At 37.2% G+C, this 22179-nt stretch overlaps 2 protein-coding genes across 3 annotated transcripts; both read left to right on the top strand.

The window, feature by feature from the left end:
- On the top strand, positions 1 to 10824 carry LOC123694913 (protein SMG8). The gene is made up of 13 exons (XM_045640536.1): positions 1 to 258; positions 390 to 685; positions 1069 to 1290; positions 1747 to 1996; positions 2609 to 2764; positions 2837 to 2911; positions 3322 to 3479; positions 4235 to 4438; positions 4975 to 5201; positions 7308 to 7524; positions 8155 to 8274; positions 9094 to 9310; positions 10612 to 10824. The coding sequence occupies exons 1-13, from the start codon at positions 121 to 123 to the stop codon at positions 10807 to 10809; spliced, it is 2478 nt and encodes an 825-aa protein (XP_045496492.1). The 5' UTR covers positions 1 to 120; the 3' UTR covers positions 10810 to 10824.
- A 1412-nt stretch (positions 10825 to 12236) lies between these two features.
- On the top strand, positions 12237 to 21757 carry LOC123694927 (cytoplasmic polyadenylation element-binding protein 1). 2 transcript variants are annotated; one of them, XM_045640559.1, is made up of 13 exons: positions 12237 to 12330; positions 12631 to 12747; positions 15131 to 15249; positions 15950 to 16022; positions 16638 to 16733; positions 17015 to 17093; positions 17555 to 17723; positions 18352 to 18517; positions 19003 to 19168; positions 19529 to 19656; positions 20144 to 20235; positions 20672 to 20892; positions 21112 to 21757. In XM_045640559.1, the coding sequence occupies exons 1-13, from the start codon at positions 12313 to 12315 to the stop codon at positions 21192 to 21194; spliced, it is 1527 nt and encodes a 508-aa protein (XP_045496515.1). In that variant the 5' UTR covers positions 12237 to 12312; the 3' UTR covers positions 21195 to 21757. The 2 variants fall into 2 exon arrangements, with proteins under 2 accessions (XP_045496515.1, XP_045496516.1); XM_045640560.1 differs by having other exon boundaries at positions 16641 to 16733.
- Positions 21758 to 22179: the final 422 nt, after the last annotated feature.

The following is a 22179-nucleotide window of genomic DNA, read 5'->3' on the forward strand; positions in this document are numbered from 1 at the left end:
TCGGAAAAGTTGTTCAATTTGTAAAATCTTTAAATATTTAAATAATTATTATAGTTAAATAATAAGACTAATGCTATCAATGAAGTTAGGCATATAATATAGAAAGTAAAAAAGCAAACGATGAAAGTGTTTTCAATAAGCGACATACCAGAATTTTCCAATAAGGACCGCATAGTTGTAGTCGGAATAATAGGAAAGTCTCCCTATCGATATCCAAATAAAGCTAGTCCTCTAGTAACTGTACCTGCCTGGGAAGAAGTAAGGCATATTTATACTATTTTCCTCAATCTGTATTACTAAATATTGAATACTTTGTGTTTATTTAAAGTTTGGTTATTTGTTGTCACTTTTATGTTTCCTGTCTCCAATTCATATAAAGTTACTTTCAGAATGGTATCCAATGTCACTGGGATGAAAGGCAAAGCATACTCTACCTTCACGCAGTCACATATCTCGACACAAAGCAGTTAACAGCCCTCGCAGAGGATTTAAATGATAACTCAACTAGTACAGTCAAAGATGCAGATGCGGCACACTGGCTTGTCGCGTCTGGCGAACTGGCGATTGATTCTTGTAAAGCAATAGCCCTGCTTTTTCATTTGTGTCACATTGTTATATTGTCATCTCCCACTCCAGTATTTGATTTGGGGTATTTGCAGTTGTTTAAAGCTGTGGATGCTTATAGGTAAGTTACTGGGAATTAATATTTTAATATTAAAGATTAATCTTATTGTAAGACATTGTAAAGTAAACTTATTTTGCTTAAAATATACTAAATTAATTTTAATAGATATTCATATTCAAACATTTATTTATTCAATAAGACTTTTTCTAGAAGCACTTTTGAAACGTCATTATATATTTTTGCCATTTACCTGTATTATATAGATATTCAATTTAATTATTTTTCTTATAACTATATATTTTTTATTTTTTATGAATATATATTATATATTTTTTATGTAAATATTTAAATTTATTAAATTAATAAGCAGTATATTACAAAATACAATCATAATATGAACAAGCATAACTTACATATTTTAATTTAACACTTTCTATTCACAGAAATGAGTTAACGGGTCTAACAACAACAGCCTTACTGGATGCTGGTGTATCTGGAGCTTGGGAGGCCCACGGTAGATCCTGCTGTCCTCGCCTCCTGTTCCACTTCAGAAGAGCCCCAACACCACTACGCAAGAACCCAGCAGGTTTGAAACGGCTGGAGCATGCTGTGGAGGACCAGATATACTTTATCTTGAGGAAAGCTAGGATTATTACTAATGTGTGGTAAGAATAATAGATTGTTATATAAATGATTGAAATAATTTTTTGAAGTGAAACTTCTATAAAGGGGTTGGAAAAAAATTTAGTGTAACATTTTTCGTTACGCGTTTCATTTTTCCGTTACGCGCCATCTTTTTCTTATCCCTACCACGCGTGATTCGACGTATTTCTGTAAAGTTGCATATCTATAGTAAATTATTTTTTGAAAAATAAGGTCATAAAGAAGTTTCACTTCTTACGTGTGTACACTAGTACACGCACACATTTTTTTTCCTAAAACATTGTACTTATATTCATTAAAATTGCTAGAGCAATATTGGAGAGACTTTCTCACAGGACATAATGAACTTTGCAGACATTTTTTAATTTATGAAAAATTAAAAATTATTTCGAAAATATAACATGACACATGTAAATACAAAGAATTGTGTTATTATCATTAATAATTTGATATTTCAGTGCCAAATCACTATTTGCAATACCCAAAAATGAGGAATTTGTATACATAAGTGCTGAAGAAAACAATGGAAACGCTAGGGATATGAGTTCTCTAGTGAGAGGGCTTGTGCAATTGTGTTCAGGCACACAAACTGAGGTCACAGCTCGACCAACTTTTGGGCAATTTCTACAGACACATCTGGATGTGGCATTTGGAGAAGGTTTCGATGATAACGTCGGGAAATATGCTATGAGCACATCGTTTTTTGAGGTATATGGAATGGATATTTAATTTTAATTAAAATAAATTGAGTTGTCACATATTTATAATAAGATAAATCTTACATTATTGCTATTTTGATACCTTGTGAAGTGAGGAATAAATAGGTTTTCATGTAAATCTCAGTTATATCTTAAAAACAACATCATTCATATCTATACATATAATAAATCTGTAGAAGGGTCAATTCTGTACATTGAAAATATTGAAAAAATAAATAGCAGGGGGTGTTACTGGATCGACACCAAACCCAAATATGTGATTAAATAAATTTTTGTCTGTCTGTCTGTCTGTCTGTATGTGAAGGCATCACGTAAAAACTAACGGTTCTATTTCGATGAAACTTGGTATAATTATACCTTATTATCCTGGGCATAAAATAGGATACTTTTTATCCCGGAAAAATACGTAGAAAAAAAATAAAACTTAATTTTTCTTAATTTTTCCGCGCGGACGGAGTCGCGGCTTATATGAATAATTTTGTCATATTTAAATTGTGTTTTATTAAAATATTAAATAATTTCTTAAAACTAATGTACGTACATTCAAATGTACATATAAATATGCTAATAAACCTTGATATCCAGGGTTATTTTATTTCAGCTACCTAGTGCAAGTTCATGGCGTTCGGCCGCTCAAGCTCTAACCCCAGTCTATTTGAAGGAGTCTCCGAAAGTTGATGAAGACCAGGAAGCAAGTGGAGCCCTGTTTGACGCTTTGGCTACTGATGTTAGATTCTCGCAAGCTAGGTGTGCTAAGGTAAATTGTGCTCTATAAGTATGTGCTAAGGTTGATTTTCATTTGAAAAACAATTTTAATTATTTTTTACAGGTATTGCCTATAGCTCAAGCATCTTATGCTGAAGGTCTACCATCTCACTATTCAAGCCAACATCATGCTCATAAGGTAAGTGATAATGTATTAGTAACTTTTTTTTTAACCTATTGAGCCCCGAGCGGCCCGATCAGACCACGACACAATAGATTTTCTATTGTGTCTGTGATTCCGGGGGCTGAGTTATTAATAAATTAGAGCATTACATATTATTAAAGTTGTAAAAGGGTGACTGGAAATGAACTTAATTTTATTTTATTTTTGCATTTCTTGCATTTTTCTGAAAACTCAAATTTATTAAGTAGGTCTAAATATTTTAATGATGGTTTTCAACTTGTTGTTTCCTTCGTGTTTCACACCTACACGTCCATCTGCTTAACCTTTTTAGTTGGAATTGAGTTACCAAAAATTGCCAAAAAAAAATCATTTTTCTTAATATTCGAAGGTATGTTGGCTAATAATAAAACTACTAAATATCCCAGGTAACAGTAGCCCTAGGGGTAGTAGCGGCAATGGCCCGCGGGCCGCTAGCGCGCGGCGCCCGGGCCCGCCTGCGTGCCGCGTGTGCTGCCGCCTGGCGGACGAGGCGCTTGTGTGAAGCACCCTCACTCACTTCGCACCCCTGTATCAACCCTGACCAGTGAGTATGTAGATATGTGGGGGGATGGTGGTGATACTACCAGAAGTGTGTCTATAGTCGACACAAAAAAAATGATGAAAATAAAAATACTTTTACCTAATACAAAAGTCCCTTCCTCTGGAGGGAAGGGGAAATGAAGAGCAACTCCAAAAAAAAGTGGGTTCATAGTAGAAATGGCTCGTGGGCCACTAGGGCCCGCTTGAGTACCGCGTGTGCTGCCACCTGGCGCACGAGGCGCTTGTGTGAAGCACCCTCGCTCACTTCGCACCCCTGTATCAACCCTGACCAGTGAGTAAAGTAAATAAAGTTAAAAAAGAGCGTGTGTTCCGAGCGCACGTGTCAGAAGTGAAACTTCTTTGACAAGATTCAGAGATATCAAAATCGTCGCCTTACGTCGTCCATGACGTGATGGTATTGCCATGAAGTTTCACTTAAAAAAAATGAAGAAAGTCGGAAAGGTAATAGTAATAGTAAAAAAATACAGTCGAAATGAGAACCTTCTTCTTTTTTTGAAGCCGGTTGAAATCTTTTACATAAGAAAATATTCACATTTCCAGTCAAAATTTATTAAACTTATCGAAAATTACTCGCTATGTACCCTCTAACTAAAACCTCTATTACAGTGACAGCACCAAAGATCACCAGTTCATTAACTTTTATCGAAAAATACTCCCCCTTTAACCCCTCCCCTCTATTTTATTTTTTATCATATTTACTTATTTACCCCTTCTACATAATAAAAAATTATTTCACAGTGACAGTTCCAAAGACCACTCATCCGGCGTCCGCTACATAAGCGTGTGCAACTGCGGTCGCAGCAAGTGTTCCCGGGACGACCCTTACACGGTCAAAATGGCGAACTACACCTTCTACACTTACGCGGCGGAAGAGTGTGGTGTGTGTAATACGCTGCAAAATGTGGAATTTCCTGTTTTCCAACCGTCTACGCCGAGTTTTAGGTTAGTTGATAGTTATAAGCAAATTATCTGTGCTTTGTATTATCCGGTTTTGTTTTTGGTGTACCAAAAACACCGAATGAATTGTAAATAACTATAGAATGCTAGCAAATTATTAGCAGAATACAAATGTCTGTATCATTGAAGTGAAACTTCTTTATCGGGGTTGGAAAAAATTTAGTGTAACATTTTTTCGTTACGCGTGACATTTTTCCGTTACGCGCCATCTTTTTCATATCCCTACCACGCGTGATTCGACGTATTTCTGTAAAGTTGCATGTAGTAAATTATTTTTTGAAAAATAAGGTCATAAAGCAGTTTCACTTCTTACGTGTGTACACGCACACATTTTTTATTTAACTTAAAATTAGTCATTCTGATAGAACTACAAAGATTAACGCTGAAGTTAGGCGACTAGTAATAAATTTTATGTTAATACATATTTTAATTTTGCTACAGAGTTCAACAAAAAAAGTTCAGTCACGTTACCTTCGAAATGTTATCAAAAACTTCCACCGCCTATTTCGATCATTTTCCAGAGCGGCATCACTAAAAGGATCTTCACAAGAAACCCAAGAAAGACTGGAGTCTCAAGTGGACGACGATTCCGCAGAGTCACCGGGTGCTTCGCCCCCGCGTTCCGAAGGCTGGTCTCCACCGGATGAACTGTCTCCAGGCTCTGAAAAGGATGAGGAGGAGGAAGAAGAACCTGCTTGCAGTGATGATGCTATTGATGTGATGCCGGTCAGAGAAGATACAGCTAAAGGTTGATTTACTGATGGTCCTTGGAGTCGGATATATTCCGGCAATTGTAATGTTCCTACATATTTTTCTGTGTAACTAGCAATGAAAGTATTTTTTTTGTCTTTCTTTGGATATAATTTTAATTAAATTGTCTTATTTTATATTTGCTGCGTCATTCTAAGTGCTTGATATTTTAAACTAGCTGCGCACCGCGGTTTCGCCCGCGTGGCTCCGCTTAGCGTGATGATATATAGCCTATAGCCTTCCTCGATAAATGGGCTATCCAATACCGAGAATTTTTCAAAATCGATCCCGTAGTCCTTGAGATTAGCGTGTTCAAACAAACAATCAAACAAACAAAGTCTTCAGCTTTATAATACACTCACCGGCACGGAATCTTGGCCACTTACAAATTTGCCGATAAAAAAAGTTTGAAGTGTTTTTCACGATTTTTTTGTATGCAGATATGTTAACATATTATTTGTTTAATTTTATGGTAAGAAATCATTGAGTTTGAGAATAATCTTTTACCACTTTTTAAGAGTTACTCGAAATTTGCGATTTGTGCGGTTAAGCCGAAGTTACGAATTGTTCGTTTTAAACTTTTTTTGATATCGTTTATGCCGTTTTAAGATATTTTTATTGTTGTACTGTAGTCAATGATCATAACAAACAATAAAAAATGCCATTAACATCTGAACAACCTACTCAGGCTATCACAATGTTAGACCAATGACTGCCGCAACGTAAAGTACCTAATGTACAGTATGTACCTCGTTTAGCGATGCACTATGCATGGAGAAGATACCAGGAGACTGGCAGCCACATGTGCAGACCAGGAAATGAAGGTGTGAGGTGCGCATCAGCCCGAGAAGACCCGTTTATTGTTCGAGAGATACTCAGAAATGGCTTTCTGACAGTTTTTAGGATACGCCACCGGCTCTAAAACACCAGGATAATAAATTTGAGTGAGCAATCGGTGAGAAGACTAATGAAAGAAGTTAATTTGAAGGTTTGCAGACCAGCACGCCGTCCAGAACTCCTCAGACATCACAGAGAAGCACGTCTTCGTTTTGCACGAGAACATGAAAACTGGACCCACAGCCAGTGCGCTCGTGGGGTGTTCACAGATGGCTGCTAAGGCACTTTACGAGCTTCTGATAGCCAACAGTCAGTATAGAGGAGACGAGAAGAGAGGTTTTCACACATCACCACACTCAAAATGCGATTTTTCATGGAGGGTCAATAATGGTATGGGGAGGTATAAGTTCCGATGCTCGCACGGAGTTATTTATCGTAGATAATGGCTTAAATTTGATCAGGTACATCGAGGAAATTCTCCAGGAACATGTTCAGCCCTATTACAGGTTTATCAGTGAAGAAAATTTGCTACTTATACACTATAACGCACGTCCGCGTGTCGTACGATACGTATAAGAGTACCTTTAAGAGGTTATTATTGAAAAATTGGAGTGGCCAGCTCGTAGCCCGGATCTTAATCCAATAGAACACATCTGGGACATGCTTAAAAGAAATATAAAGTTCGATTCCAACCCAGCACTAATGTTAGATGAGCTTAGAAATACAGCTGGGGCCGTTTGGTACACTATAGCTCAAGTGGTCTCCAAAAATGTCTTCTAGAGTATGCCAGACTGGATGCAAACAGTGTTTAAGGCAAGAGAAGGAAACACCCTTTATTAAAAGGTTCAATTTTTTTTATGGAAACGTTCTTTCTAATTTTTTAGCATTTTTTAAGAAATCATTTAAATTTCACAGGAAAAGCGTAAATTCTTGTTTAATTCATATCTACTCGGAAGTACTTCTTATTAACTTCCAATTATTACTAAAAGTTAGTAAAAACATTAAAGTAACTAGTTTTGATTAAATTTTTATTGAATTTTGTAGTAGAAAAGAAATAGTGTTATTTTACGCAAAAATTTGCAGTGGCCAAGATTCCGTGCCGGTGAGTGTATTAGTATAGATTAACTGAAACATAGCTTATAGCCTATAGTATAGGGTAACTGCAACATTAACCAATAAAAAAAAATTTAAATAATCAGTGTATTATTTAGTAAACATGTCATTAAAATTATACAACTAAAAATATATTTTTTAAACGCTTTCACAGAGAAAGCAATAAGCCGGCAGCCATCAACAACAGAGTACTTACCGGGCATGTTGCACATGACAAGCCCGGCTGGTCTATTGCCACCTTTCCCGAGCTGGTCTCTGGTATGTTTGGGAGCTTCGTCCCTGTACTCCCATAGTTTGGGTCTGCCTGAACACTTGCAGCCTGGGTTCCTGCCACATACTAACTATTTGCTGCCGTGGGATTGTACTGTGCGGTGAGTTAAAAAAAGTGTCTAGATGAAAAATTTTGCAGTAGAACAATAGTTGATTTGAAGAAATTTTGCCAAGAACTTCTAGTAGAAATTTTGAATGTGTGGAATGCAATATAAACATTTTGATTCGTTTTACTGAACTTTCTCCTTACAGTTACTACTCTTTTACGTCTTATTCCTTTTCCATAATCCTTATTAAAGTTGCCATATCTCGTCATTGTTAAAATATCAATTATTTCTCAAGATATTTGAATCACTTACAGAGAAATACGGTTAACAAAATAGTTGATAGATACAAAAGATATCTAATTCAAGTTGCCATCTAAATCTCGTCATTATTTAATAATCAATTTGTTAATTGAAGTGAAACTTCTTTATCGGGGTTGGAAAAAATTTAGTGTAACATTTTTTCGTTACGCGTGACATTTTTCCGTTACGCGCCATCTTTTTCTTATCCCTACCACGCGTGATTCAACGTATTTCTGTAAAGTTGCATATAGTAGATTATTTTTTGAAAAATAAGGTCATAAAGAAGTTTTACTTCTTACGTGTGTACACTAGTACACGCACATATTTTTTTTATTTTCATTACTGCAGTAACAAGTTTTCTAAATAACATTAATTGTTTTACAGCATGGAGCAAGCGAATGTATGGCGCACGTCCACTAGAGGGCGCGGCAAGGGCGGCGCACCACACAACCTTACTGTCAAGATATTTATTGGCTTTGAGTATGAATGCCCTAGAGGACACAGGTAATGATTTTTTCTATCTATATTGGTATTTTTTTGAAGTGAAACTTCTTTATTGGTGTTGGAAAAAAATTTAGTGTAACATTTTTTCGTTACGCGTGACATTTTTCCGTTTCGCGCCATCTTTTTCTTATCCCTACCACGTGTGATGCGACGTATTTCTGTAAAGTTGCTTAATAACTCAGCCCCCGGAATCACAGACACAATAGAAAGTCTATTGTGTCGTGGTCCGATCGGGCCGCTCGGGACTCAATGGGCTAAATAGTAAATTATTTTTTGAAAAATAAGGTCATAAAGAAGTTACACTTCTTACTTGTGTACACTAGTACACGCATACATTTTTTTTGTAATGAGACACTTCAGTTTGTTTTCACAATTTAAGGTATTTAAAAAAATATGTTCATATTTCTTGAATAATATGTTGGTGGTCTTTTACATTTTATGTTTACATTATTTTAGATGTCTTATTATATTCATTAAAGTTAATTTTGTAATCGAAACAATTTCTATGATTTTGTGTTTCCCTTACTGTATGATAATATGGTAAACTAAAATTACACGCACAAAAACTTTCTTTATTTGAACCGCGTTTCGCCATATAAAATCGTAAAGGATAGACTTGTTTGCTACGAATAGCATCTTTTTCTGAAATACCTTATATCCGGTACTCACTACTACTACTTCAAACGAAGAGTGAACCGGTGCCTACTAGGGAAGCGCGTACCATCTTAGACCGCATCTTAGCTTTCCATCAGGCGAGATTGTGGTCAAGCGTTTCCCTATCTTGAATAAAAAAAAAACACACAGTAAATTCTTTTCCAGGTTCATGATGTCGTCCCCGGACACAGTGGTAAACGGGGGCGGGACAGCGTGGGGCGGTCCCGGGGCCACGGGCGTGGGGGCGGGGGCACGACTCGCTGCTAGTGCCATGCCATTATTCGCACCGTGCATATGCCGCCCTAGTGCCATGTTGGCACAGCTCATGCGCTTGCATGTTGTCACGCCGAAGGCTAGCGTGCATGTCACGCTGCAACCGAAGGTAATTCATTGGAAGAGGGAGGGGGATAGCCATATGTGGTGCTCAACTATGTCACATGGGGGCGGGGGCACGGTTAGCTGCCAGTGCAATCCACAGGAAATTTTGATGGGGAGGGGGGGGGGGGGGGCTTATTGCATAGGGCTAGGTAATATGTGCCATGCTGTTATTCGCGCCGTGCATATGCCGGCCCATTGCTATGTTGGCACAGCTCATGCGCTTGCATGTTGTCACGCCGAAGGCTAGCGTGCATGTGACGCTGCAACCGAAGGTAATTTATTGGAAGAAGGAGGGGATAGCCCTATGTAGTGCTCAACTATGTCACTTGAGGGCGGGGGCACGGTTAGCTGCCAGTGCAATCCACAGGAAATTTTTAAGGGGAGGGGGGGGGGGGGCTTATTGCATAGGGCTAGGTTATATGTAACATGGAGGTGGGGGCACGGCTAGATGCTAGTGCCATGCCATTATTCGCACCGTGCATATGCCGCCCTAGTGCCATGCTAGCGCAATTGATGCGCCTGCATGTTGTCACGCCGAAGGCTAGCGTGCATGTCACGCTGCAACCGAAGGTAATTAATTGGAAGAAGGAAGGTGGGGGGATAGCCCTATGTAGTGCAAGTTATATGATCTGTGGGGGGGAGCATGGCTAGATGCTAGTGCCATGCCCCTGTTCGCGCCGTGCATATGCCGACCTAGTGCCATGTTGGCACAGCTCATGCGCTTGCATGTTGTCACGCCGAAGGCTAGCGTGCATGTGACGATGCAGCTGAAGGTAATTGGGGATCTCTACTCTTGGCCTATGTGATTAATTCTGGCTGGCTGGAAATGTGTCCATGTAAAGGGAAGAAATATGTAACATTCGAGCGATCCATAATTGTTATGTATCCATTGTATATGATCTACCACTATCTCTAAATTCGTCTTATGACTGACTAGCTTTCCGCCGGCGGCTCCGCCCGCGGTTTCAAAGAAAAACTCGCATAGTTCCCGTTCCCGTGGAATTTCCGGGATAAAACCTATCCTATATTACTCGTGGATAATGTAGCTTTCGAATGGTGAAAGAATTTTTAAAATCGGTCCAGTTGTTTATGAGCCTATTCATTACAATCAAACAAACAAAGTTTTCCTCTTTATAATATTGGTGTAGACGACTATCATAGAAAGAACACAATGAAATTCGTGTAATGGACGACATGCTATTCGACGACCACAAAACGTAGCAATATAATTTATTTCTACGCACTTCGATACCTTTTCTCCAACACGCCTTTAAAACACTGTGAATTAACAAGTCCTCATTTCAGGTGCAACCAGTACCCCTTGGGCCGATATTCATACCTCAGCCAGATTCAGAAGGGCCCATAAAACTCAGTGCTTCAGCTTACTGGATCCTACGCCTGCCCTATATATACGCGGATGAAAGAGGCCCCATACAACGGCCTAGGACAGCTTCTGGCCACATGGGGACTATGCTTACACCCTTGTTTGGGTTGCAAGAATAAAAATATAATAATAAAGGGGTTGTTTTATTTCACTGATATTCTAATTTCTAACATGTTAATTTTCACTTAATCCTACCGCTAAGGAAGGTTTGTAAGGATGTTTGAATGTATGTTTATCCTTTCACTTAAAACGGTACTGATAAGTGTTGTGTATGAGAAGATAATATTATACCAGCTAGGGAGTTACTACATAAATTAAATACCAATTCATTATAATGTGATTTAATTTCAATATTGTATTTAATTTAAATTGAGACAGTATTTGCATGCTTTAGAGTAAGCAAAACATGATGAACAATCAAATATTTTGACATCTCTCTGTACCATGTTTTAAGCAAATAAATATTACTAGATTTCAGTTATAAATTTTATTTTAACTCGCCTAACTACAATCCTCTATACTTTGATTCGCCAACTTATCGGCTTGTAGTGGGAATAAACATTTTTAATTGCTTAATTTATTTTATAAATTTGATTGTTATGGGACTCGTGGTGTTTATTTATGTCCCACCATGAACTTTTAAAATAAATAATAAGAATATATTGATTAAAATCATCATATCATTGTGCCTTTTTGACAATACAATTGTTACAAAATTATTTTATAAATTTACCTTTTATCAGTAGAATTCCACCACCGGTTCACACAACTTAATCCAGCATATAGTGTATCATATTATATGAAATCAAACAAATTAGTTTTATATTTTTTTAACACAAATAAAAAATGTTGTTTAAAACACTTTGATGTGATTAACATTAATTAACGAATTTTCAAAAACAGAAACCTTCATAGGTATACCTGTAAGTTCGAATTTCGAAGTGTAATTTTTTTTATTTATGCCATATTGAAGACATAATTCGCATGATTTTTTAAAAATTATTTGGAAATAATATTAAACATAATAATGATATTTGTTTACAAGAAATAGCTATATTTTTTTGAACTGCGCGACTTTTCAATTTTCTTCCCCAGATGTCTCTAGTTTTTCTTCATTCATCGTTGATAATTTATTTTTATATTCATGAGAAGTATAATATTTAAAATCCGCCAAATTATCTAAGTTAAAATTAGATTTCATCAATATTTGAACTATCCAAAATAACTTCGCGATGTTGACGCATGCGCTCTCTGCTGGCTAATTTTAGAACAAAATGCGCGGGAAACTCAATTCGAATGTTTTCAAATTTATTATATTATATGTGTATTATCTTTTTCAAGTTTTGATAAATAATAATGAAAATATTTTTTAATAATAATAAAATCAATTTAGGGGTTGTTTTTATTTGTTTGAATTAAAAAATATCAACTTGATATGAAAGTAGGCGTGGTTTACCACCCCTTTCACGATTGGTGGGGAGCGTGGTGGGGGGGTGCGCTTCGTGCTGCGCTGCGCTCGGTGTCGCCGGCAGTTGTCGGAGTGGAACCAACGCGTGAACAAGTCAGCAGGAAACTCTGCTAGTTTGGATACTCATCGGCAATTGAAACTTTTCGGCGGCGCCATGCCGCTTCTGCAACAGGTTGGTAATTTTTACCAAGTGCTTGGCAGTTGTTTTAGCTTTTGAACTTTGTTGCTTTTTCGTCTGGTTAGTTTAAATTCTATAAATTTATTTGAATATCGCGCGCATATTTAAATTAACGGTCTTTTTATGTACCTTCGTTTTTTTTTTCGTCTACCCTTATTCTTCCAATTTCAAAATTTTCTATAGAATTTTTAGATTGTAGGTAATCTATGAACAATTAACAAATTATTATCATTTTTCTGAATATAAATCTACATACAAAGATGTTAGCTCTTGTTAATATTCTGCTTTCTACAGGATAATGGTCGTGGCGGCGGTTCGAGAGAGAACCGCCGCTCTTTTGCGGAGTTTTTGGGATTCGATGCGTCTCAGCTCACGGAACCAGCAGCGGCCCCAAGGGCCTCGCGCAGTAATGTACGTACAGTTTTTATAAATTTTTAAATTGAGGGTACTTGTTAGATTTCAAATAGAGAAAAGCGTGTGTTTTTCTCAAATTTTAATAAAATTTTTAATTTGGCGAGCTTTCTGCAACTGCTCTATAAATTGAAATAAAATTTTGCCAATACACGAGATAAACCAAAAAGCCACCGTTGGGCGCCAAATATTTTCAATCTTGCTTTGCATTTAAATGTCGTGACTAACGCAGTATTCCGCGAACTACCGCCAACTTCCCCGCAATTGGCAATATTTTTTAACTTTGCCCCATTCGTTGGCCGTTTATTTGAAAAGCTACGCGTGCATCATAAAACGGCGCACCCTAATGCATTCTGCAGTGGCTCAACTCTCAATATTTGAGTACAAAGCACTGTAGTTTTATTGTCCGTTCATAATATACCGTACGACATCCGTTTTGATGCCAGTTAATGTAGGAGGGTGGCTGGCAGCCCGTATTAATGGCTCGCCCGTGCCAAATAATGCAGGCCCAAGCTATGCACTTGCATTAGCTTGAGATTTCGGATTATCTTCAAATTAGTCTTGTATCGTTTTGATCGAATCACATACGCCACGTGTAGCCAGAATGAAAGGAAAGGGGTAATAAGTCTTTTTATGTATATTTGACGAACCAACTCGATATTTTGAACGACTTTATTGTTTGACGTTATATCATATCAATTGTAATAGTTATAATATGTAGGTACTTTCAAGTTAATGAGATCGTTAAAAATATAAAAATTAAGATATTAACGGACGTTGTAAAATGCACTAGCAACGTCCGTTTAAAAATTTACTTATCAGAGTCTGTAGAACAAAATAACTTTACTTAGCAATCCTGAAATACTAGTTTTATTAAAATCATTCGCATAGGGTCAAATGTTAAACATTCAGCAGGTTAAATTTAAGCTTTGCCAGATCAATATCAAAGCTGGACTGCTAAATTTACTTCGCAATAATCAGTTTAAAAATAGTTGCACTGCGCTTAATGTTCGGCACCATTTCAGGCTTAAATGCAGTGACATAATTTAATGGATCCAATACATTTTTAATAGCGCTGTAGTTTGGATTATGAATAAAATAGATTTAACTTATAAAAAAATTCGGTAATGATTCATTGCAATATGCGCGAATTTTTCAGCTATTCTTTGTTTTTAATTTTAATGTACATTGTACAAATTTAAGTTTTATAAAAGATGGATATTGCAAGTAGGTATTACCTGATTTTACTCACTGATATTGCAGTCACTGACTTATGTATGCAATCGTAACTTTTCATTTTTGGCGCAACCACAGATTCTGAGTAACCCTGTGCTTTATAAAAATTTAGCTTTTCTAAGCTCTGTAAAGTTGTCGGAAAAATAAACGTTTATTTTGTAAATTCAGTTTCGCAAAAGCAATTTGAATAAATGTAATAATTTATCGTGGTTGCCCTCCCCACAGTTTAGGGCCCAATTTGGAATTATTGCATTTCAAAGAACGGCTAAACGTTAAGCACTATTAAGAATATAAATTATAATATAGAGCGTGTATTTTCGTTACAATAGTCTGTTTTCGGTTACAAAAGTTCGCAATCGTGCACTTGGCAGACGTCTGAGTATCGCCGGCTATTGGCATGGGGCTAGCAATTTAATATTATTTGTATAGGCTTATGCCAAGCAGAAGCAGTTTTAATCGCGAATACGCGACCCGGAAAAATGTCTCCTTGGACCTTGTCGGGTGCATCGCCGCTTAAAATACGATCTAAAAATGTTCGATATGATAAATGTTGTCGCCGTTCATTAAATTTTATTATTCCATTTGAATTTGTAGCTCTATTTTATGGCGTATTTCAAATCTTGGTATATTTTCAGCTTACTTGGATTTCACGGGGATTTTATTTTATATCCCTATCTATTTTACCGTAAACGTCTTCCCTATTCAATCGTTAGTAATGACGTCAATAACGTATATCGTCTGTCTCGATCCTTGGCCGTAGATTTTCATGTCAATCTCAAATATCTAGGCCTCCAGTTCATTTCCATACGCACTATCATTATGAACAAGAAATATTTTCCTAGACGCGAATCTTGGGCTGTTTTTATCGTCATTGTTTGGAATCCTAATACAAAAGATGTTCCTAAATTTTTAGAGAAAATCTTACTTGTAATGATCATAAATTTGTATTATTGAAAAGGCAATATTTTATTTTCGATAAAACTTTCAACCTATTTTTCCTTTTCCTTTTTTTGTCTACATCTAAATTTATTTTCAAACATTTTACAATACCATCCATACTGTATTTACATAAGGAATATAATCTATTCTGAAACAATACGTAAAAATAGTTTCTAGAACATAATTTATTAAGGTCTAGTTTATATAGGAAAGCGAAGAGTGGCACTGGGACACGCCGGCGAGCCCGGAGGCTGCGCCGACCCCTCGCTCGCTAGTGCCGTCGGCTTGCTTCCCGCCGCGACACCCCACAGCATTTACTAGCTACAGGTGACTACGTTATTTGTACTAATTAACACTTAATATTTTTTATTAAAAATGTGAAAATATGTTTTGCGTTCGTCTTGCCAATCAAGCCATGTTAGTTGCTCTATATTATATAGAGCCAAGTGTACTAATTTACCAGAATTTTTATTTAAAAAGCTATTTCACGAATTTACAAATAATAGCGAATGTTCTATTTATCAGAAGAAAAGTGTATTGATAACCTTTCTGGTTACCACGGGAGTAAAGCCGTGGGCCGGGTATAGACAATGTATTCCCTCCTACACTTTTTTTGGCAGTGGGTTTACTTGGAATGTATTGATGTTTTTTTTTTGCTTTCCTGTACTAATTGGGTTATAAATAACTAAAGTTACTATTTATTTTATATTAATGCTAGTCAGAAGTTGTTCTGCCTTATTCGTATCATTTAGGGGGGTGAAAAATAGATGTCCGATTCTGACCTACCATGTGTGCATAAGCATAGTTTCATGAGAATCGGTCAAGCCGTTTCGAAGAAGTTTAACTTCAAACACCGCGATACGAGAATTTTAAATTAGATGTTCTATTATTTTAATCAATTTAACATTAAACTGCTAGACTGTACATTTTAAAACTGTTTCCGTGCGTTCAAATATACACATCTAATTCGTACATTAAGTGATATAACGTGTACCTGAAAATGAATTGCCCTCTTTAATTGTTGTAGTGAGCGTGCGCGGCCCGGTAGTTGGGCGGAGGAACCCTCCAGCCAGGGCATTACCGACCTTGTTGCTAGCCTGGTAAGTACCAATTTCCTATAGCAAATTTGTTCATGATTCTTAATGTTTTGATTACCTTAGTTCTCGTCCTGAGAGATTTCTTTAGTAAGTTTTAAAATCTTACTGTTTAGGCCAGTAAGTTAATCAAAGTGAATTTGGTATACGTACACGACGCGGACGGTCAATTTTCAAAGCCTATGGTATTTATTCCATTTTTTAAGTGTCGCAGTTGTTTACCGCTAAATCTATACCTATATCTATACCTATTGAGCATATTTTTTTTTTAATTTGGAATGAATACTAGACTGTTCGATCCTGGAGACCTCCATGATATCAGTCTTATTTCCGCAAAGCCCAATCTTGGAACAAATATGAGATATTTTCCAAATGCATATTTTCAACCGATTTCAAAAAAATGGTTTCAATTCGACTGTATTTAGTTTGATCCTCAGTACTCGAACAGAACAGAATAAATAAATAAACTCTTGACTGAACCGATTTTGATGATTTTTTATTTACAAGCTTCCGTTAGTGCCTTCCGGTTGGTCCTATTTTAATTTTGTGCAGGTCTAAAGTTGGCAAGTTTAAATTAAACCATTTACCAGCTAGAACAGTAAAATCATTGGAATGTTCTAGAAGGCTCTGACGCTGCCCCCCAAGAACATATCGCACACGCCGGGCCGGAGCTGCGACTCGCTGCATACCTCTGTTACTACTTCGTATCATGCTACGGTACTTATGTGTTTTTGAGTTATTATTAAAAAAAGTTAGTTTCAGGGATAGGTGTAAAGTGTTAGTTTCAGGAAAAGGTGTAAAAAGTATTACACGAGCTTTGGAAAAGTGTTAAACTTTAAGGAATTATTGTTTGGAGAAAAAAATTAAAGGGTTGTGGATAATCAGCTCTAGGGTACGCTTTTGCTGATACTAACCGGTTTTCATGCTATTTTATATTTCACTGGCTGACATGCACATTAAAAGATGTGTTTTAGTGTTGAGTTTTTATTTTGTTTCAGGTTGAATCTCATTGGTCCTTGGAACAAAATCAAACGGTTAACCGTAAAAAAGAGCTGCTACCTCGCCGGTCATCTTTTTGTAAGTTTTAATCCAGAAGGCTCTATTAAACTTATCCATAAAGCGAATTCATTTAAATTCATTGCTCTTACTAATTGCTCTACAGTAAAACAATTTTTTAATTATCATAACATATTGTTAGTTTTATTAATTTACATTCGTAAGATTAACTTAACTATGTGGCGAGTATAAAAATTAAAAATAAACGAGAACTTATATTCGATTCATCAAAATCGGTTGTTTAGTCTGAGGATGGATGTATGTGTATGTTTGTTTGTTACTCTTTCACGAAAATTCTACTGAACCGATGATGATCCTGGAAATCCCACGGGATCGATGCTCTTTTTATCGTTTATTTATTTATTTTATATATCTTTCGCAGTATTTAATACTTACATAGAGGCATCTTATTCCATTCCTTAAAAACCACGACTAATTTCTTAAAACTTTCTTAGGTGTAACATAAATATCTATTTCCCAAGGTGGTGCAGTAGGGGGTGGTGAAGAAGCAGCTCTAGTATGGAGCGGACCGTTACCCGCCCGTGCGTTGGATGGAGGCGGATATTCGCCCAAAGTGTTCCTGGGAGGCTTGCCCTGGGATATCTCGGAGCATACGCTGATGCAAGCGCTGAGGAACTATCATCCTGTGCGGTGAGTATTTGGACAGGTTTTTTGGGCAGGTTATTTTTGGCAATTATTTAGTTTGGTTTGGAAGGCAGCATTGTCCTGGAGTGGGTATGTGGAGATGTGTATAGCTAACGACTGTTTGGAAGGCGGCATTATCCCGGAGTGGGTATTTGTTGCTATGTATGGCTGGTGTAGAGCAGGGTTAGAAGAGGCATTAATGCGAAGCGGACCGCTATCTGTACGCTGGACGCTACTCCATTTTCTAGTGGAATTCTTTTATTTTTATATTGATTCACAATTAGTATTTTATGATAAATTATTTATTTCCGCAGCAAAAAGTCGCTGGATCACATGGAACAAGTTAAATTTCTTTAAACCTTATAATCCTAACTTTCATCATTCATTTCATTAATTCAGAAGAATTGCATCGAAAATCCTCCAACATCTGATACTTAATCTACACCAATTTAGTTATTAAAAAAATGTTTCTGTATTACATAAGTACCTTCGATATTCCTAGATGTTTTTTTCCTGTTCTGTGTTAGATTATTAAGATTTATATTTTTGTAATTGGTGGCAAATAAAACACTTTCTATTTCTAGATATACCTCTATTTCCTACATATTTTCCAAAATAATCCAATATTTTCCAGCGTGGAATGGCCAGGTCGTACGGGCACAGTACCGGACGGGCCGCGCGGGTTCGCGTACGTGACGTTCGAGAGCGAGCGATGTGTGCACGCGTTACTTGCAGCTTCCCGCAGGAACGGGAACAAGTGGCACTATCGCATCTCGTCCAGGACTTGCAAGTCTAAAGAGGTAAGTTTGGGAAGTTTGGCAAAAACTTGCCAAAGTTGTAGGTGGGCAACCTGATGTCACGGACGAATTCTACCTATACCCGTGGCCCTGTTGATGCGGCTTGACGGAACACAGGGAGGTTTTGGTCGGTAGAAATCCGTCATAACCCACGGCCTCTTCCCCGGAGGCCTTGGGTATCTATGCAAGATTTCCCCACTTAAAAAAAAGGTGGGCAATCTGATAAGTGTTCACTACCCATAAACACTTGTAGTTTCGTTAAATTTGGGAAGTTGGTAGCAATGACGCGCGGTTTCCCCTTCGGACGAATCGGCAAAATGGAGTAGTTCGTGAACTTAACATACTTTATCTCCACGTGTGCGCAGGTAGGTGTAAATCCCCGCCGTAGATATCCAGAAATAGAAAGATTTGTGAAGTATCGTTCATATACGGGTGATGTAGTCTGAAATGGATTCATAATAATTCTTAAACCTATGAAATTTTTACAGGCAGAAGTAATTCCGTGGAGTATACACGACAGCAGCTGGGTACGTGGGGGGTCAGCGCGGTTGGAACCAACCAGGACTGTATTCGTGGGAGCCCTACACGGGATGCTGTCTGCGCATGCGCTGGCCACTATTATGAATGATCTGTTCGCGGGAGTTGTTTATGCTGGTAAGTACAACACATACAAATATACACATACACACACAAACACATATACACACGTACATACAAAACTAGATAAATATAATTACGGGTCGTTGCGGCTCGACCCCTTTAGAACGATTTGTTCGCGAGTTCGAGTTACATACACGTATCACACACGTTCCCCATTTAAGTCATTGATTGGTAAAAATTACCGATTTTAGAGAAATATTAATGCTGGGAATTCTTTTAACATGCCGTACATAGTAAGTTCTTTATCGTACTTAGACAAACAATGATGAAAATAAGATGGAAATCTTCATTTTTTTTAATTCTCCATAATGCTGAAAACTTAGATTCAGAAATATAAAACGTATCTGTCCCCAGGCCTAGACACAGACAAGAACAAGTACCCGATCGGTTCTGGTCGCGTGACGTTCAACAACGTGCGCTCGTACGTGCGAGCCATCTCCGCGGGCTATGTGGAGATACGGACAGACAAGTTTACTAAAAAGGTGAGGAAATAGTGATAACATTTTATATTGAAAGGTAATTTTTCTCCTAAGATTCTGGAACAAAATCCATAAATCTATACTAATATTAGCTGAAGAGTGTTTGTTTGTTGAACGCGCTGATCTCGGGAACTACTGGTCGGATTTGAACAATTCTTTCGGTGTTGGATAGCTTATTTATCTAGGAAGGCATCACTCTACGACCAACAGGAGCAGAGTCGCGGGGGTGAAACCGCGCGGAGCAGCTAGTAAATAATACGTTAGAGTAAAATGTTTTTACAATTTCATAGCGACCGTTCTTTAATATTCTCCATACACTTTTCTTTACCTAGAGGTTTCTGAACCGATTTACATCGAATTGGTCCCATAAACATTTTATTCGGATAGGCCCAGTAGTTTTTATTTTATGAGCATTTTTGTCTGTATTTGTAAATGTTGCAAGTGCAAGTTTGAACTCGGTTGTTTTTAACGCAGTTATCACTTGTTGCAGGTACAAGTGGACCCATATCTAGAGGACTCGATGTGTTCACTGTGTAATGTGCACCAAGGGCCCTACTTCTGCAGAGAACCTTCATGCTTTAGGTGAGTGATAGAGCTAAAACTTGTTACGTGTGTAATTTAAGAGATCCCACAGCAAAATTAGTGCGTTCAGTTTTTCCGTTGAAGCCAAAATTTTATGTATATTTATAATTAATAATACTAATATTATAAAGCTGAAGAGTTTGTTTGTTTGTTGAACGCGCAAATCTCTGGAACTACTGGTCCGATTTGAAAAATTCTTTCGGTGTTAGATAGCTCATTTATCGAGGAAGGCTATGGGGTATAGGGTATATATCATCACGAGCCACAGGGGTGCAACCGCGCGGAGCAGCTAGTTAGAATATATATCGACTAGGTTGCCAGTCGGCAAAAATGCTTGCGGCCAAATTTTGACTGGCAACGACACGAACGCATCCTACTGTGGGATCTTGTCATTTGTTTCATAGTGATTAAGTAAGTAATTTTTTTCTTATTCCAGATACTTCTGCCGTTCCTGCTGGGCCTGGCAACATCCGACAGACAATCACAAGCCCTTGATGCGCAGTTTCAAGACTAATCAACCCGTTACCGCCACCATTGGCAACGGAAACGGAAATGGGAACAACGGAAATATGCACTGCAATAACGGAAACGGACAAAGGCAATCCCCGCACAGCGACCATAGCAGCATCAGTGGGGGGTTCGGGGCTCCTAATGATTGTAAGTACATTCTTAAAAAAAAGTACGGATATGTAATCCTTATGCACTTATTTATAAGCCTCTTAGCACTTTATAAAATTCTGTTGATCCATTAAATAACTCTAAATCGAGGTGACTTCTTGAATAGCCTTTTAAATAAGTCTAAACAGATTAAAACTTTATTTAAATTTTCCTATTTTTTGTTTAACATGGCCTATAATTGAAAATATTTTATTCCAGTGACACCATCCCCATCCACAAGTGCAGCGAGCGGTTCCAGCGAGCCCGCCACTGAAGAGGTCGGCGAGTGGCCGCTGCACTAGCCCGCGCACTGACGCCACTTTGACACCTGTCATCTGTCAAATTTGACACCTGTCAGTTTGACGTGTTGACAGATGACAGTGACAGGCGTCACAGACCACCCGACGCAACCCGTCACAGCTTGTCGCGACACTCCGTGTTGCACGTTGTCGAGCCGCTATTAAGTTGGGCGCTTCGCCAGCATCCGCTTTTAACTTAGATTTAAGGTTGATTCCATGTTTTGACGTGCAAATGCATTCCAATAGTAACCGCACGTCGTTGTTAATTATTTATTTGTTAAACAAATTATTTGTTTGTTATAAAAATGATTATTGTTGATTTTTTAATTGTACCAATCAGGTATCGAATAGTGATTTGCACATGCGTTCGTAGCGTTGCCTAAACTTGGCAATTTTAAACAATTTTAAGGTGCCTATCGGTTTAGGCAGTTAAAACGTTTTAAAGTTTTAATGGCTTTTAATAAATTGTGATTTTTATAGAATTTTAGATCTCTACGAATATGCTGATTTTAAAGTGCTTTTTAATTTTAATGTATAAAAATGTTACTGCAAATAAATATTATGAAAAATATGCATCTTTTATTTACTATCCTATATACAGGCCTACCTTACCAACACAAATGAGAAAGTCTTATTTTTTAAGTTTTGTCTGAATGTTTTAATAATTGCCTGAACTGACAAATCATTGTACATATTGGACAAGCCATAGCTACATTTTTATAAACACACATTAAAATTGATAAATATTTTAGTGATCATTTTAATTTCATGTAAATCTAAAGGACTAAAGAGCATTTAAATCATACCTAATCCTCCTGCTTAAGATGTATAACACACAACCTTGATTTATTTATATTTTTTTTATATTTGTTAAACAGCTTTGTGATGTCGATTGAAAAGTGCTTTATTAAGTATTAGTAAAGTAAAGTGCTTTAGTAAACCATTGACAAAAATTTCTAAATATACTTGCTGACCCGACAGACGTTGT

This window comes from Colias croceus, chromosome 10 (genome assembly GCF_905220415.1).
Source record: "Colias croceus chromosome 10, ilColCroc2.1".
NCBI classification, from domain to species: Eukaryota; Metazoa; Arthropoda; class Insecta; order Lepidoptera; family Pieridae; genus Colias; species Colias croceus.